The sequence below is a fragment of the Rhinichthys klamathensis genome, unplaced genomic scaffold, assembly GCF_029890125.1.
Source record: "Rhinichthys klamathensis goyatoka isolate OS25496 unplaced genomic scaffold, OSU_Roscu_1.1 h1tg000209l_1, whole genome shotgun sequence".
NCBI classification, from domain to species: domain Eukaryota; kingdom Metazoa; phylum Chordata; class Actinopteri; order Cypriniformes; family Leuciscidae; genus Rhinichthys; species Rhinichthys klamathensis.
In genome coordinates this window covers 1,649,260-1,662,362 of record NW_026606734.1, presented here as the reverse complement: position 1 = coordinate 1,662,362, position 13,103 = coordinate 1,649,260, and the positions used below count along the sequence as shown (strand labels likewise).

General features: G+C 35.5%; 5 gene segments (V, D, J or C); 4 read left to right on the top strand and 1 right to left on the bottom strand.

The window, feature by feature from the left end:
• Window positions 1-13,103, bottom strand: part of LOC130096940 (Ig kappa chain V-III region MOPC 63-like) — a 158,100-nt gene that overhangs the window by 10,329 nt on the left and 134,668 nt on the right.
• Window positions 1-13,103, top strand: part of LOC130096939 (Ig kappa chain V-III region MOPC 63-like) — a 64,248-nt gene that overhangs the window by 4,526 nt on the left and 46,619 nt on the right.
• Window positions 115-943, top strand: LOC130096962 (immunoglobulin kappa variable 1-8-like). The segment is given in 2 exon segments: window positions 115-349; window positions 462-943. Coding segments are annotated over 2 exon segments (375 nt in total).
• LOC130096954 (Ig kappa chain V region K16-167-like) lies at window positions 3,923-4,500 on the top strand. The segment is given in 2 exon segments: window positions 3,923-4,002; window positions 4,092-4,500. Coding segments are annotated over 2 exon segments (375 nt in total).
• On the top strand, window positions 5,074-7,772 carry LOC130096955 (immunoglobulin kappa variable 4-1-like). The segment is given in 3 exon segments: window positions 5,074-5,169; window positions 7,029-7,196; window positions 7,294-7,772. Coding segments are annotated over 2 exon segments (375 nt in total).

Here is a 13,103-nt window from a genome sequence, read left to right as displayed (position 1 = left end):
TTCAGATATTCAGATTAATATACTGAAGTTGGTCTTGTTGATGTAATCATAACTGAATTGAATGATATAATCTTTAACATTTTGACTATTGTAGAAGATACAATATTATGAAAAACGTTAATTTTGACTCTGTTCTCACTTCAGTGATTGTGTTTTGTGTCTGTTACTGAGTGACTGTCTTCAGGGAAATGATGTGGAGTGTGTTTGCATATTGATCAGATCTTCAGTGTGTGAGAGTGTTTATAGTGCTGTGAGTTTAACACTTCATCACTGACACACACAACAATCTTCATCAACATGACCTTCATCATCATCTTCATCTGGACACTTTTATACTGCTTTATACAAGGTGAACAGTTTATATTCTAAATAAATCTTTTAAATAATATGATTTTAACACAGCTTTAAACTGACTAATAAATTAATAAACTTTATGGACTGATAAATGAATTGTTTTTCAGGATGTAGAGCTCAGATCACAGTGACTCAGACTCCTGTAAATCCTGCCAAACCAGGAGAAACTGTAGAGATGAGCTGTAAACTCAGTAGAGATGCGCCAGCCTGCAGCTCAGCACCCTGTGTGTCCTGGTACTTACAGAAACCTGGAGAAGCTCCTAAACTCCTGATTTATTATACTAACACCCGTCAGTCAGGAACTCCATCTAGATTCAGTGGCAGTGGATCTAACAGTGATTTCACTCTGAGCATCAGTGGAGTCCAGACTGAAGATGCTGGACATTATTACTGTCAGAGTTATCACAGTGGTGATGTGTTCACACAGTGATAAAGAGTCGTACAAAAACCTCCGTCAGTCAGAGTCACAGTGACTGAACTGAAACTGCAGCTGCTCAAACACTTTCTCACACACACACACACACACACACACACACACACACACACACACACACACACACACACACACACACACACACACACACACACACACACACACACACACACACACACACACACACACACACACACACACACACACACACACACACACACACACACACACACACACACACACACACACACACACACACACACACACACACACACACACACACACACACACACACACACACACACAGACGCGCGCGCCCACACACACACACACACACAAACGACTCAATATGATCTTATTGAACATCACTTTCTTGAGCTTCATCAGTTTTTGACTTTTTGATTGTGATATTTCAGAAGTCATATTTGTCTCATGTTTCTATTACATCCTTCATGTAGAAATTCAGTCACTTTTGATTTTCACTTCAGTGGATATTCTTCAATCCTTCACCACATTTTGCTTTTAGATTTTCTGCATTTATGATTTTGTATATTCTTCTTTCTCAACTGAATCACCATCATCTAAAATATGTCCTGATTGATCAGTTTAATCAGTTATTTAGTCCCCATAGATCTGAACACACTTAATAAACTTAAGATTATATATAACCAGAGGCCACGACCATTAGATACCACAGAACTAAACTGACCAACTTACAGTTTTTTTCAATTGTTTACACGCAATTTTGAAAACCGGGTTCTTTTTTTCAAAATATAATCACAATTATCCAAACACCACACTCAATTTGCATAATTCCTAGATTGTTTGCAAATTGACACACTTCTGTCAAAACATACACACTTCAGTCAAAAGATATACACATATTTGTGAAAATGCTATTAGTTTTCATTTAACCAACACAGTCCTCAATGACCAGACACTATTGCAGCCAGTTTCACACGGCTGTGATAAATAAAAAACACATTTGTAAAAAAAACAATTTTTAGGAAATAGCATGTGCTAGATTTTTGGCCAGACATTGTGTATGTAAGGGATAATTTAGATGAAAAAAAAAATAGTGACAAACCCACAACATTCTTCATGATTAGTTTGAGATATAGGGAGAATGTACACAAATAGGCCTACTATAAACTTGCCAAGCACTGCACAACACTGATTTCTACAGACTCATATTTCAAGTATTTATTTACAGTATTTCTTACCATAATCAGTTACAGTAATCAACCAACAAAGAAATCAATGAAAAAAATAAAATCTGTAGACAAATAAAAATTACTGCATGAAGTACATACAGTTTGACTCTGAAGAAAAACTACTGTAAAAGCAACAAGAATACTGTAACTATTCAGTTACAGTATCAACCAGAGATTTGGTTGATCTCTTTGTCCAGCTTCCATCAGTGTCAGTCCATGGTTGATAACATGGTCAATAAGTGTTGCACGGATTTCTTGAGTCAAATTTGGTCCTCGTCTTCTTTGTTCAGGTTCTATCAACTCTTCAAGTCCTTCTCTACCTCTTCTCCTCTACCTAGGCCTCTTCCTCTATCTCCTTCTTCTCCTCTTCCTCTACCTGGGCCTCCTCCTCTACCTCCTTCTCCTCCTCCTCTACCTCCTTCACCTCTTCCTCTACCTCCTTCTCCTCTTCCTCTACCTCCTTCTCCTCTTCCTCTACCTTCTTCTCCTCTTCCTCTACCTCCTTCATCTCCTCTTTGAGCTCCCCCTCTTATTCTCACTCTTTTTCTTCTTCTTCTTCTAGCTCCTTCCATTTTTGTTGAAGACATGTGAACTGAAACCTGCTGCCTTTTATAGCACACCTGAGTGCTGCGTTTTCAAATTAGCACAGGTGTGCTTCCACACCTGGTGGATGTGCATATCCAATTCATTCATTAGTGTGGTCAATGGCAAACCGGGGCTTTGTAATGACAAGGAAGTAACCTCACAATCCTTAACTGTGTCTAAGGTGTGAAAATGTGTGTAGAGTTTTACAAATTACTGTGTGTAATGTTTTGCAAAAAGGGTGAAGCTGACAACGTGCTTACAATTGTGCAAATCTAGGCTGGTGTTTTGCTCCTTGAGTGTAAGGTTTTGCTAATAGTGGGAAAGTTTTAATTTTAGTGTGTAAGCAATTGAAAAAAACTGTAACTACTTCTAATGGTAACTTTGTCTAATTATGCTGTGGTTTCCCACGTACACTTCATTAGAATAATACTATACAATGCTAAGAGGTTGAGGCTCACCCTGTTTGGTCTAACAACACTGTTGTTTTAAACGGAAAACCCATTATTATAAGTATTATAAGTGACTAATGCCGATGTGTTATTCGTATCTCTGAAACTTCAGTCGGCGTGCTCCTCTGCTCCACATAGTAAGTCAGAATAAATCCAAATGTAACAAACAATTGATTATTAGTCAGGTAAATGCATCATGACAAATACATAATCAATCCAAATATAATCAGTACAAAACATCAAATGCTCAGCGATAAAGAGTAAAAGAGCCATAGGCTAACATCAGAAGAATACATGATTCTGAGTGTCTCGAGGCCGTTCAACATCACAGACCGATCTTACAGAATCCCCCGAGCCTCTTAAGGCATTTTCCTTAAATAATCAGACCAAGACAAAACATCCCCAATGTGGGGAATGAACTTACAATAGGAGTTTGCATTGATATATAGATACAGGGAGTTCACAACTTGTCGAGGAACAGGAGGTTTGGATGAAGGACTCTGGGGAAAAGTGCACATCCATTAAGCAAAGTGTGTGATGATCCTCATGTCTGTTCATAAACTGCAGGAACACACATGGATTTGGTGTCAAATTTGGGGATTAACAGCGACGTTTCAATCCAACTACAGTAAAGATAGCAGATATTAAGGTTAATATACTAAAGTTGGTCTTGATGTATTCAGAACTGAATTGAATTATATAATTTTTAACAGTTTGGCTATTAGAAGATTGAAAAAATACTGATATTTACTCTGTTCTCACTTCAGTGATTGTGTTTTGTGTGTTAATGAGTGACTGTCTTCAGGGAAATGATGTGGAGTGTGTTTGCATATTGATCAGATGTTCAGTGTGTGAGAGTGTTTATAGTGCTGTGAGTTTAACACTTCATCACTGACACACACAACAATCTTCATCAACATGACCTTCATCATCATCTTCATCTGGACTCTCACAGCGTTTGCTCAAGGTTTGTGGAGCACAAGTTTGATATTAATTCATTTCTTCAAGTATATTGTCAAAGTTTTGAGTGTATTTTCTTCTTGTTGTGTGTTTCAGAGTGTAGAGGACAGATCACCGTCACTCAGAGTCCCTCAATAACAGCAGAACAACCAGGAGGAACTGTGAATATCAACTGTAAAACCAGCAGTGATGTGTACATGAGTGGTCGGGATCCTTGTTTATCCTGGTACTTACAGAAACCTGGAGAAGCTCCTAAACTCCTGATTTATTACGCAAACCGCCTCCAGTCAGGAACTCCATCTAGATTCAGTGGCAGTGGATCTAACAGTGATTTCACTCTGAGCATCAGTGGAGTCCAGACTGAAGATGCTGGACATTATTACTGTCAGAGTTATCACAGTGGTGATGTGTTCACACAGTGATAAAGAGTCGTACAAAAACCTCGGTCAGTCAGAGTCACAGTGACTGAACTGAAACTGCAGCTGCTCAAAGGAGGATCTCAAATAACATCGTCACACTTGCATCTGAAATAAAAACATAAATTAATCTGACACTAATAATGAATAATTCTACAGGTCAGAAGTCAAAGACTTACTTGAGAGAAACAACTAAAAACTCCATCAATGTCTCTGTCAGAGTCTCTATCAGAATCGGTTTTATTTATTTTTATTATTATCTGTGTCTTTTCCTTCTTTCACACTAAATTGTTTAGTTTGTTCTGCAGGGTTTTGTGTTTGTTCTCATATTCCTACTTTCTGGAGAATATAAATGTGTTGTAATCTGGATCTGCTCAGCTGTGAGATTTTGTGCTTTTATATATCAGTGACATGATTGAGATCGAGTGATTTCAGTTTGTCCATTACCGCCTTATATTAATAATAGACTTTCATTTTCATAGTGAAAAAGTCAAATCATGAAGCAATAAAGGCACAGAAATATGTATCTAAAACGGAGGTGTGATGCTAGTGTTCTTGGAGAATTACTAAATGTTAATTTATGGTGTAAAATTGTGTTTTCAGAGCCTTCAAGCTCTGTTACAACTTCAACTTGACCTCTGACCTCTGAGATGACCTCTGACCTCTGCCAATGCGGAGTTCGTCATAATGCCTCTGTCACTCATATGCAGCTCAATTTTCATAATTAAAAGAGATTCAGACACATGAAGGATGCACAGGTGTATCATGCGGAAGAAGAAGAAACTGACATGCGTATGAATTCTCCCCTTCACATCTGTCACAATCATTTCATTTATGTTTTTCCTTTGCAGTTTAAATCAATCATACATCTCACATTTTTCAACAGGACATCTTGCTTTATTGTTATTTATTATGAATTTCTTAACCAAATTTAAAAACATGAGGACAAATTCCTTGAGCGCAGCTGGGTCATTCTACGGAAATGTCCATTTTTCTGTCCCTAGCCTTAACAGAAATATTACACTTAAAAAAACACTTTAGAATCACAATTTCTTTACATTTTAAAATAAAACAATATGTTATTTGAACAATTACACCTTCTTGAGCCATCAAGTGGCAATATTTTATTTTGTATTAATTATATAGAAATCCAAACACCACAGAAGTGCTCGTCCCCACAGTCATGTAGGGAAAATGCTTTATTTTGAGGTCAATAACAGGTTTTTACACCATTTAAAATACAATAATGTATACATAACTATCTAATATATTATGTAAATGACATAAAAAAACGAAATTCAGAATAAATATTATAAAATGTATAATGAAAGTAGTGGTCCCCTGGAGTTGTGTCACTGGTGTTACCGTTAAACAAAAATCTCTTATTTTGAAATAAAAATCCCACTGATGACATCACTTGACTTCATTCTTCCAATTTCCTGAATTTCTATGAAGAAAAGCCCATAATAAATCCTCTGTGTCTTTTCAGTTATCAGAAATATTCTCATTTATCTCATGATTTCATATGAAGCTTTTAGTTGAAGTCACTGCATGGTTTGACCTAATTTATTGTTAGGTTATTGTAAAAAAAAATGAGAATACAAATGGATTAAACTACTTAATTTAGTTAGTATATCATGATGTACCACATGTGGTTTGATACCTTGCAGCTGCCATTTTGTAAAATGAATTTTTCATGAAAATTGTCACTGGTGTTACTGTCACTGGTGTCACCTTTCTTATGGGTAACACCAGTAACACCAGTGACTCCCATGTATAGATACTTTACTCAAAGCTATTCATTTAGATTATATGCCAAATGTAACAATTTAGTCTCATCTACTTAATTATAGTGGAAGAATAATAATATTTGGTCTTATGCATGTCATTGGTGATTCATTGTGTCACTGGTGTTACCGTTTTTTTTTTCTGTCACATTAAATACAATGCCATATGTGACATGATAATAATTTTACATCCATTTAATTCTGCTACACTCATAAGTTAAGATTTAAAGGATTGCATCATTACTTGATTTTAACTGGTTTTCAAATATTTTCATTGTTATTGCAAATACAAGGTTGCGCAAATGAACTAACCTCATTCAAGCACACTTTTAACAAACCTGATTAAAATAAATAAAACATAATCTCCTTATTTGTTGCATTATTATTATTTTTTTGGTAACTCTGACTACATGTGCTGAAATTTTTTTTAAATAATATTTCATAAAAACATTTAATATTGCCAAATAAGTTAGGTAACACCAGTAGGGTAATCTAATAATGTGGTGTAAGTTTAAATGTTAGAAAAAGAAATACATTTTAAGACATCTTGCCATACCAAAAGTGGACGTTTCTGTAGAATGACCCAGCTGATGACGCTTTAAAGGGACGATCGAGTGATTAAGAAGATTATAATATACAAATAAAACATCCTTCGATTCCTCATCCTCATGTTTACTTTCTCCCAACATCGATCCATTTCTGTGCCATTGCTGAACGTGAATAACAATGATGCAAACTAATATCAGTTGAGTGTTTGATGAGGGGAAATGAAGGTTTTAATTGTGATATGTCTCAGTTCTGCTCTTCTGTCAGTGGCTGACACACATTAGAGAGGAAACGGCTTTGAATGTGTGTGTCCCTCCCCTGTGACTGAAGCTCAATATCAGAGCGTCTGTCCGACTGTGAATCCCACATCTCTGTCCTTCAGTTTCACTCATTCCCAGTTAAGATGACGACACACACACTGATCTTCTGCTCTCTGCTGCTGCTCCTCAACGGTGACACACACTTTCACTGCATTTACTACTTTACATTGACTTGTTTTAGCAAAGATCATTCATTTATTCTGGTGGTTTTCTTCTTGTTGTGTTTCAGAGTGTAGAGGACAGATCACCGTCACTCAGAGTCCCTCAATAACAGCAGAACAACCAGGAGGAACTGTGAATATCAAATGTAAAACCAGCAGTAATGTGTACAGGAGTGGTTCTGTTGATATCTTAGCCTGGTACTTACAGAAACCTGGAGAAGCTCCTAAACTCCTGATTTATTGGGCCAACCGCCTCCAGTCAGGAACTCCATCTAGATTCAGTGGCAGTGGATCTAACAGTGATTTCACTCTGAGCATCAGTGGAGTCCAGACTGAAGATGCTGGACATTATTACTGTCAGAGTCATCACAGTGGTGATGTGTTCACACAGTGATAAAGAGTCGTACAAAAACCTCCGTCAGTCAGAGTCACAGTGACTGAACTGAAACTGCAGCTGCTCAAACACACACACACACACACACACACACACACACACACACACACACACACACACACACACACACACACACACACACACACACACACACACACACACACACAATCACACTAAGAAAAGCAATATGATCTTATAATAAGCAATAATATAATAATAATAATAATAATATATTATAATAATATAAAAGTTTGAGCTTCGTCAGTATATGACAGTTTTGATCATGATTTTTCAGAAGTCATTTTTCTCCTGTTATTTTCAGTCCTTTGTGAGGAAATTCAGACACACACTCAAAAAAATGATATGTTTGCTTTACTTAATTTTATTTCGTCAACAGGTTCCACATAACTAGGTTATGTTAAACAAACATAATTTGTTATGTAACTTCAACATAATTTGTTCATTTAACTTCAACATAATTTGTTCATGTAACTTCAACATCATGGAATTATGTCATTTTAAGCAACCCTATTAAAGTAGTCTCAAAGTGATTTTTTAAAGGCTTCCTGACATGATTCGGGTATTTTTTATATTCATTCATTCATTAATATTTCATTTAATTTAGTAACACATAATTAAATTGTTAGACTATAGCTAGCTATTTGCTAGCAGTAGCACATATTAGCATCTTAAATGCTAAGATTAACATGCTCAGTCAATCAAACAGTTGAAATAAATAAATCAGTCCACAGCCAAACAAAATGCTCCACTCTTCTCCACAATGGTAACCCACTGTAATTTAAATGGTGCTAATAATTCAAATGTAATTGAACATTAAACACAATTACACACTATCAAGTCTTCCCCTTTTATCATTTTCTCAAAAAAACATCAAATAACACTTAATTTTAACATTTATTCTCTCTTAATTCAACCATATGCAAAGCATGCTGGGTACTAACAAGCACCGCCCAGTTTTAGTTAATGCAACACAAATCAATCATGTAATCCAACACAAGTGGATTAAGTAAACTTAAATGTTACATATATTTAAGCAGATTGAACACAATCAAATTAAGTTCGGGCAAAATGGCAGTTGGCTCGCACTATACTGCCACCATCTGGATGCAAGAATTTTTCACTTAACATAAATGGTTTGTGTTTAGGCAACGCAATAGGATTTTGTACTGTTAAGTTGAGACATAATTACGTGGACCTTACTAGAAAAAAACATTTCAAGTCAAAAAACACAATTATTATAAGTAAACTAAATATAAATATATTATGTAAAGTGCACAACCTTCCTAGTTCATTTTTTTTGAGTGCATTTGATCGTCACTTAGTGGATATTTTTCAATCTTTCACCATATTTTTGTTTTTCTGCATTTATGATTTATCCTCATTCTTCTGTCTAAACTGAATCACTAGCATCATAAAGATGTTCTGCTTGATCAGTTTAATAAGTCTGTCGATTTTTTTAAGTTCATCATTAACAAAATCATAAAACACAACTCTCAATTTCAGAGCAGATGAAAATTTATATCATTTAAATTAATATCTTTACATAGAATTTTAAAATTCATTTTAAAATTAAAGACCAGATTACCACCAGTAGTCCGCCCAAAATGTAGATGTATTGTGTAATTTAACAGTGCTGTATATGACAGCTTTTTCAAACATTGGATAAATATCAACATTTCAACCATCTAAACATTTGATGTTTTTTTGTGTACACAATTTTGTACAGTGGAAATAGTTCGTTTTTTATATTAAACATAACAGTTTGTTTATACACATGTGTGAATATAGTGTGTGTTGTGATGAACCAACATGTAACTCATAAAGATGAAGAAATCTTATTAACAAACTGACTAATGAATCCATAAGCAGAAGTGAAACTGTTCTAGTTCAGAGCGTTGAACCAGTAAAAGAGTGAAACTGTGAGTTTCAGTTGAAAATCTCATTTGCATTGTCAGGTTTAGTGATTGTGACGGTCTCAGAATAGAGCAGCTCGTCTCCAGTGACCATGTTCAAACCCCAAGAGCTTCATTTGACATTTACTGCTGAATGCAGCTGTTCTCAACTATTACAATCAATCAAAAGCAGCTGAAACTTTAGTGCAGGACTTTGAAGGAACGACACACTGATCAATGATGCAGTCACACACACATGTAAGCTTGCGTTCAGATGAAGCTTTATTGAATGAACAGCAATGGCAGCACATTGACAGACTGCTTCAGTATTGAGCTGTAAATCACGTGCCGCTCTGATACGCTGGTCTTCACTGGAGAAACATCAGCACTCGGAGCTCTTGAGGAACGAGGCCTCGTGAGCAGCTCCGGCATGTGTTCCTCTGCAGACCAAGCGCTCTCTGCCTTCCCAGCGTGCTTTGCTGAGGCTCAGGACGCTGCTGCGACTGTAGAGACCGCCCCGCTCGCTCTCTGCGCTGGTCTGAACCCCCTCGGTGACCTCTGACCCGTCCAGCGTCCAGCTCACCGTCGCCCCCTGTGGAGAGTAAGAGCTGAGCAGGCAGAGCAGAGCGGAGGAGTCTCCAGAGACCAGCAGAGACACGGAGGGAGACACGGAGGGCCCGGCTGAAACACACACACACACACACACACACACCAGAGAATCACCATCATTTCACTTTAAATATACAACTTACATTTTAAATGATCCCCAGAATGAGTTTGAAAAACATTTTCAGAGTAAATTGATGATTATATTGTGATGTCGTTATAACATATTTAAATGATCATTTCAATATTAATTTGTATTTTGAAAATGGAAATAGAATAGAAAATTCTGCTATTCAGACACTCAAACAAATGTCAGCAATTTTTAATATTTAAATCGTTTAAATTATTAATTTTCAAAATGCTCTTCAACTAAGTTTCTTTTTGCCTGATGAAAATTATAAAAATTATATTTATTTTGTCTGCATTATACAACTTTTGTTTCATGCGTTTAAAAAAGCCCTAAATAGTTACATTTACCAAGAATTATAGACAAAACTTTGAAGAAATAATTGAATAGATTTTAAAGTATCTGCAGTCAATACATGAAATGAACTAAATGTTAGCAATATTGTAATGTAAAATTGTTAATATAAAATGAAAAATTATATTTAAAAACATTTATATGAATTATAAAATTTAAATAAATCATTAAATAAACTAAAAGAATATACTCATTTGAATTTTCTCAGAATTAAGTTACAGAACATTTTAATATCAATCTAATTTTTAAAAACATTGTCCACATGAAAATTGATTAATACATTGTGATTTATTTATAAGATTTAGAAAACAAATAATACAAAAATTATATTTTCAGCATTAAGTGTATTTTTAAAAATATTCTTCTATTTTCAGAAGAAACAAATTTTACTCACAATCAATCGTAATTTTTAGCTGATTTTCAATAACTTTTTTTATTCTTCCGTTGAGACACAATCATAATCATCAGCATAATCAACACAATAATTTAAATGATTGATCTTTAAAATGCTCATTAACAAATTTTCTCTTTGGCTGATGGTAATGCAGTAAAAAGCACAATCATTTCATCTTTACTGTAGTTTCACCGCACTGCTTTCATTCATAGACACTATCCTGAGTTTAGTTTCAAAATATTCTCCATTTAATCAATATTGACTATTACTAAATGTACACTGTAAAAAAATATCATAATTTTACAAATTAAATACTAAATATTCTACGGTAAAAACGATTAATTGGTAAACTGTTTGTTCCTTTGCTGTATACAGTGAAAACTGTAATAGATTTAATCGGACATTTCATGTAATTTTACAGTAAATATAACAGGTCTGGCAAACAAAGCTGCCTTTTTCTTACTGTAAAAGTTACAGATTTTTTATAATGTATCAAGTTTAAGATGTATGCATAAATATAAATAAGTTTTCTGAAGAAAATTTTGACAAAAATGAGATTTGAAATGGTAAAGCTTTTCAATAATATGGTTTTATAATAAATTGAGAATATTGTTGCCAAATGCTGTTAAATAACTGTTAAAACACACACATCATTAAGTTTCATTAAATAATTTAAGAAAGACTCACAGGTTCTGATCGTCAGTTCAGTTCCTCCACCGAAAGTGAGCCACAGTGTTTCATTCTAGTGGAAGCGTCGTACAAAAACCTCCGTCACACTCAAATGAACACACACTCCAGCAGAGAAAGAGACGAACAACACACACACACACACACACACACACACACACACACACACACACACACACACACACACACACACACACACACACACACACACACACACACTGATATGAGACTCAACATTATGATTATTGAACTGAAGTGACGTTCACAGAAACAGCCTCATCGTCTCTAAATGTCTCTTAATGCATGAAAACCATTAAATCTAAATAAATAATATAATCAGAAAGACTCTGATCATTACACACATTAACTGAGAGTTTCTAAATGATCGTGTGTTTCTCAAAGTATTTGAATAAGTTTTGATGACCTGTGACCTCTGGAATGACCTTTGACCTCTCATGGAGTTCACAGTGAAATACTCGTTTCTTTTAGTGATGAAACTCTGACACTGGATTCATCAGAAAGTCTGAACTCTGAACCAGAGACTCATGCAGAATCAAGAAGAAATGATTTCTAAACTTGTAAAGAAGTGAAAACACACTCATTGATGATGAGAATAAAACACATTAAAGGCATAAACTGGATCAGTTTCGTCTGCATGTTCATGTTCATGTGTGTTTTCCTCCAGCTGGTTTTTGCTCAGAGAGTCACTTTGCATCGGCACGTGTTTCAGCTCTCCGAGTGTTTATAGCCTTCAGACTCACACACTTTATAACACACGGCTGTTTACCACGGTACAAACCCAACACACACCATGAATCTCTTCAGCGGCTTCATCTGGATTCTGACAGCTTTTATTCCCAACCCAGGCTCATTGGAAATACGTTACTCTGCCTACATTTTTGCAAAACCTGAAATACGTACCTCCAGGTACGTTTCCCTGCACTTTTCGGGTGTAACGTCCACTAGAGGCGCTAAGTGGTATACATTTTTATCCGTTCAAGATGCGTGTTTATTAAAGGTTATAAAAGCGACAATATCAGTAAATGATGTTCAGACTTCTCAGTATACACTCATTTTAATATCAATTAGGTATTTGTCCCACGCTTTTGAGGTGCCAAGGATGCGTGACTGCAGACGTCCGATGAGCATACTTCTGGATCGCACTTCTCCGAGGTAACTTACGTGTTTACCGAAAGAGTATGGTATTGCCTCGCAAACGGAACAATGAATTATAAAAAATGCATTTGTATGTTTTAGTTTTCTGTGTTTTATTGAAATTAAACGGCAGGGAATCGTGAGAAAATGACCGTGTTGATTAACGTTACGTACCAAACTGCACAAAACTAGTTGGCACTATTCTTGAACGGCGTCGGCGAGCAATTATTAATTTGTATAGCTATGTG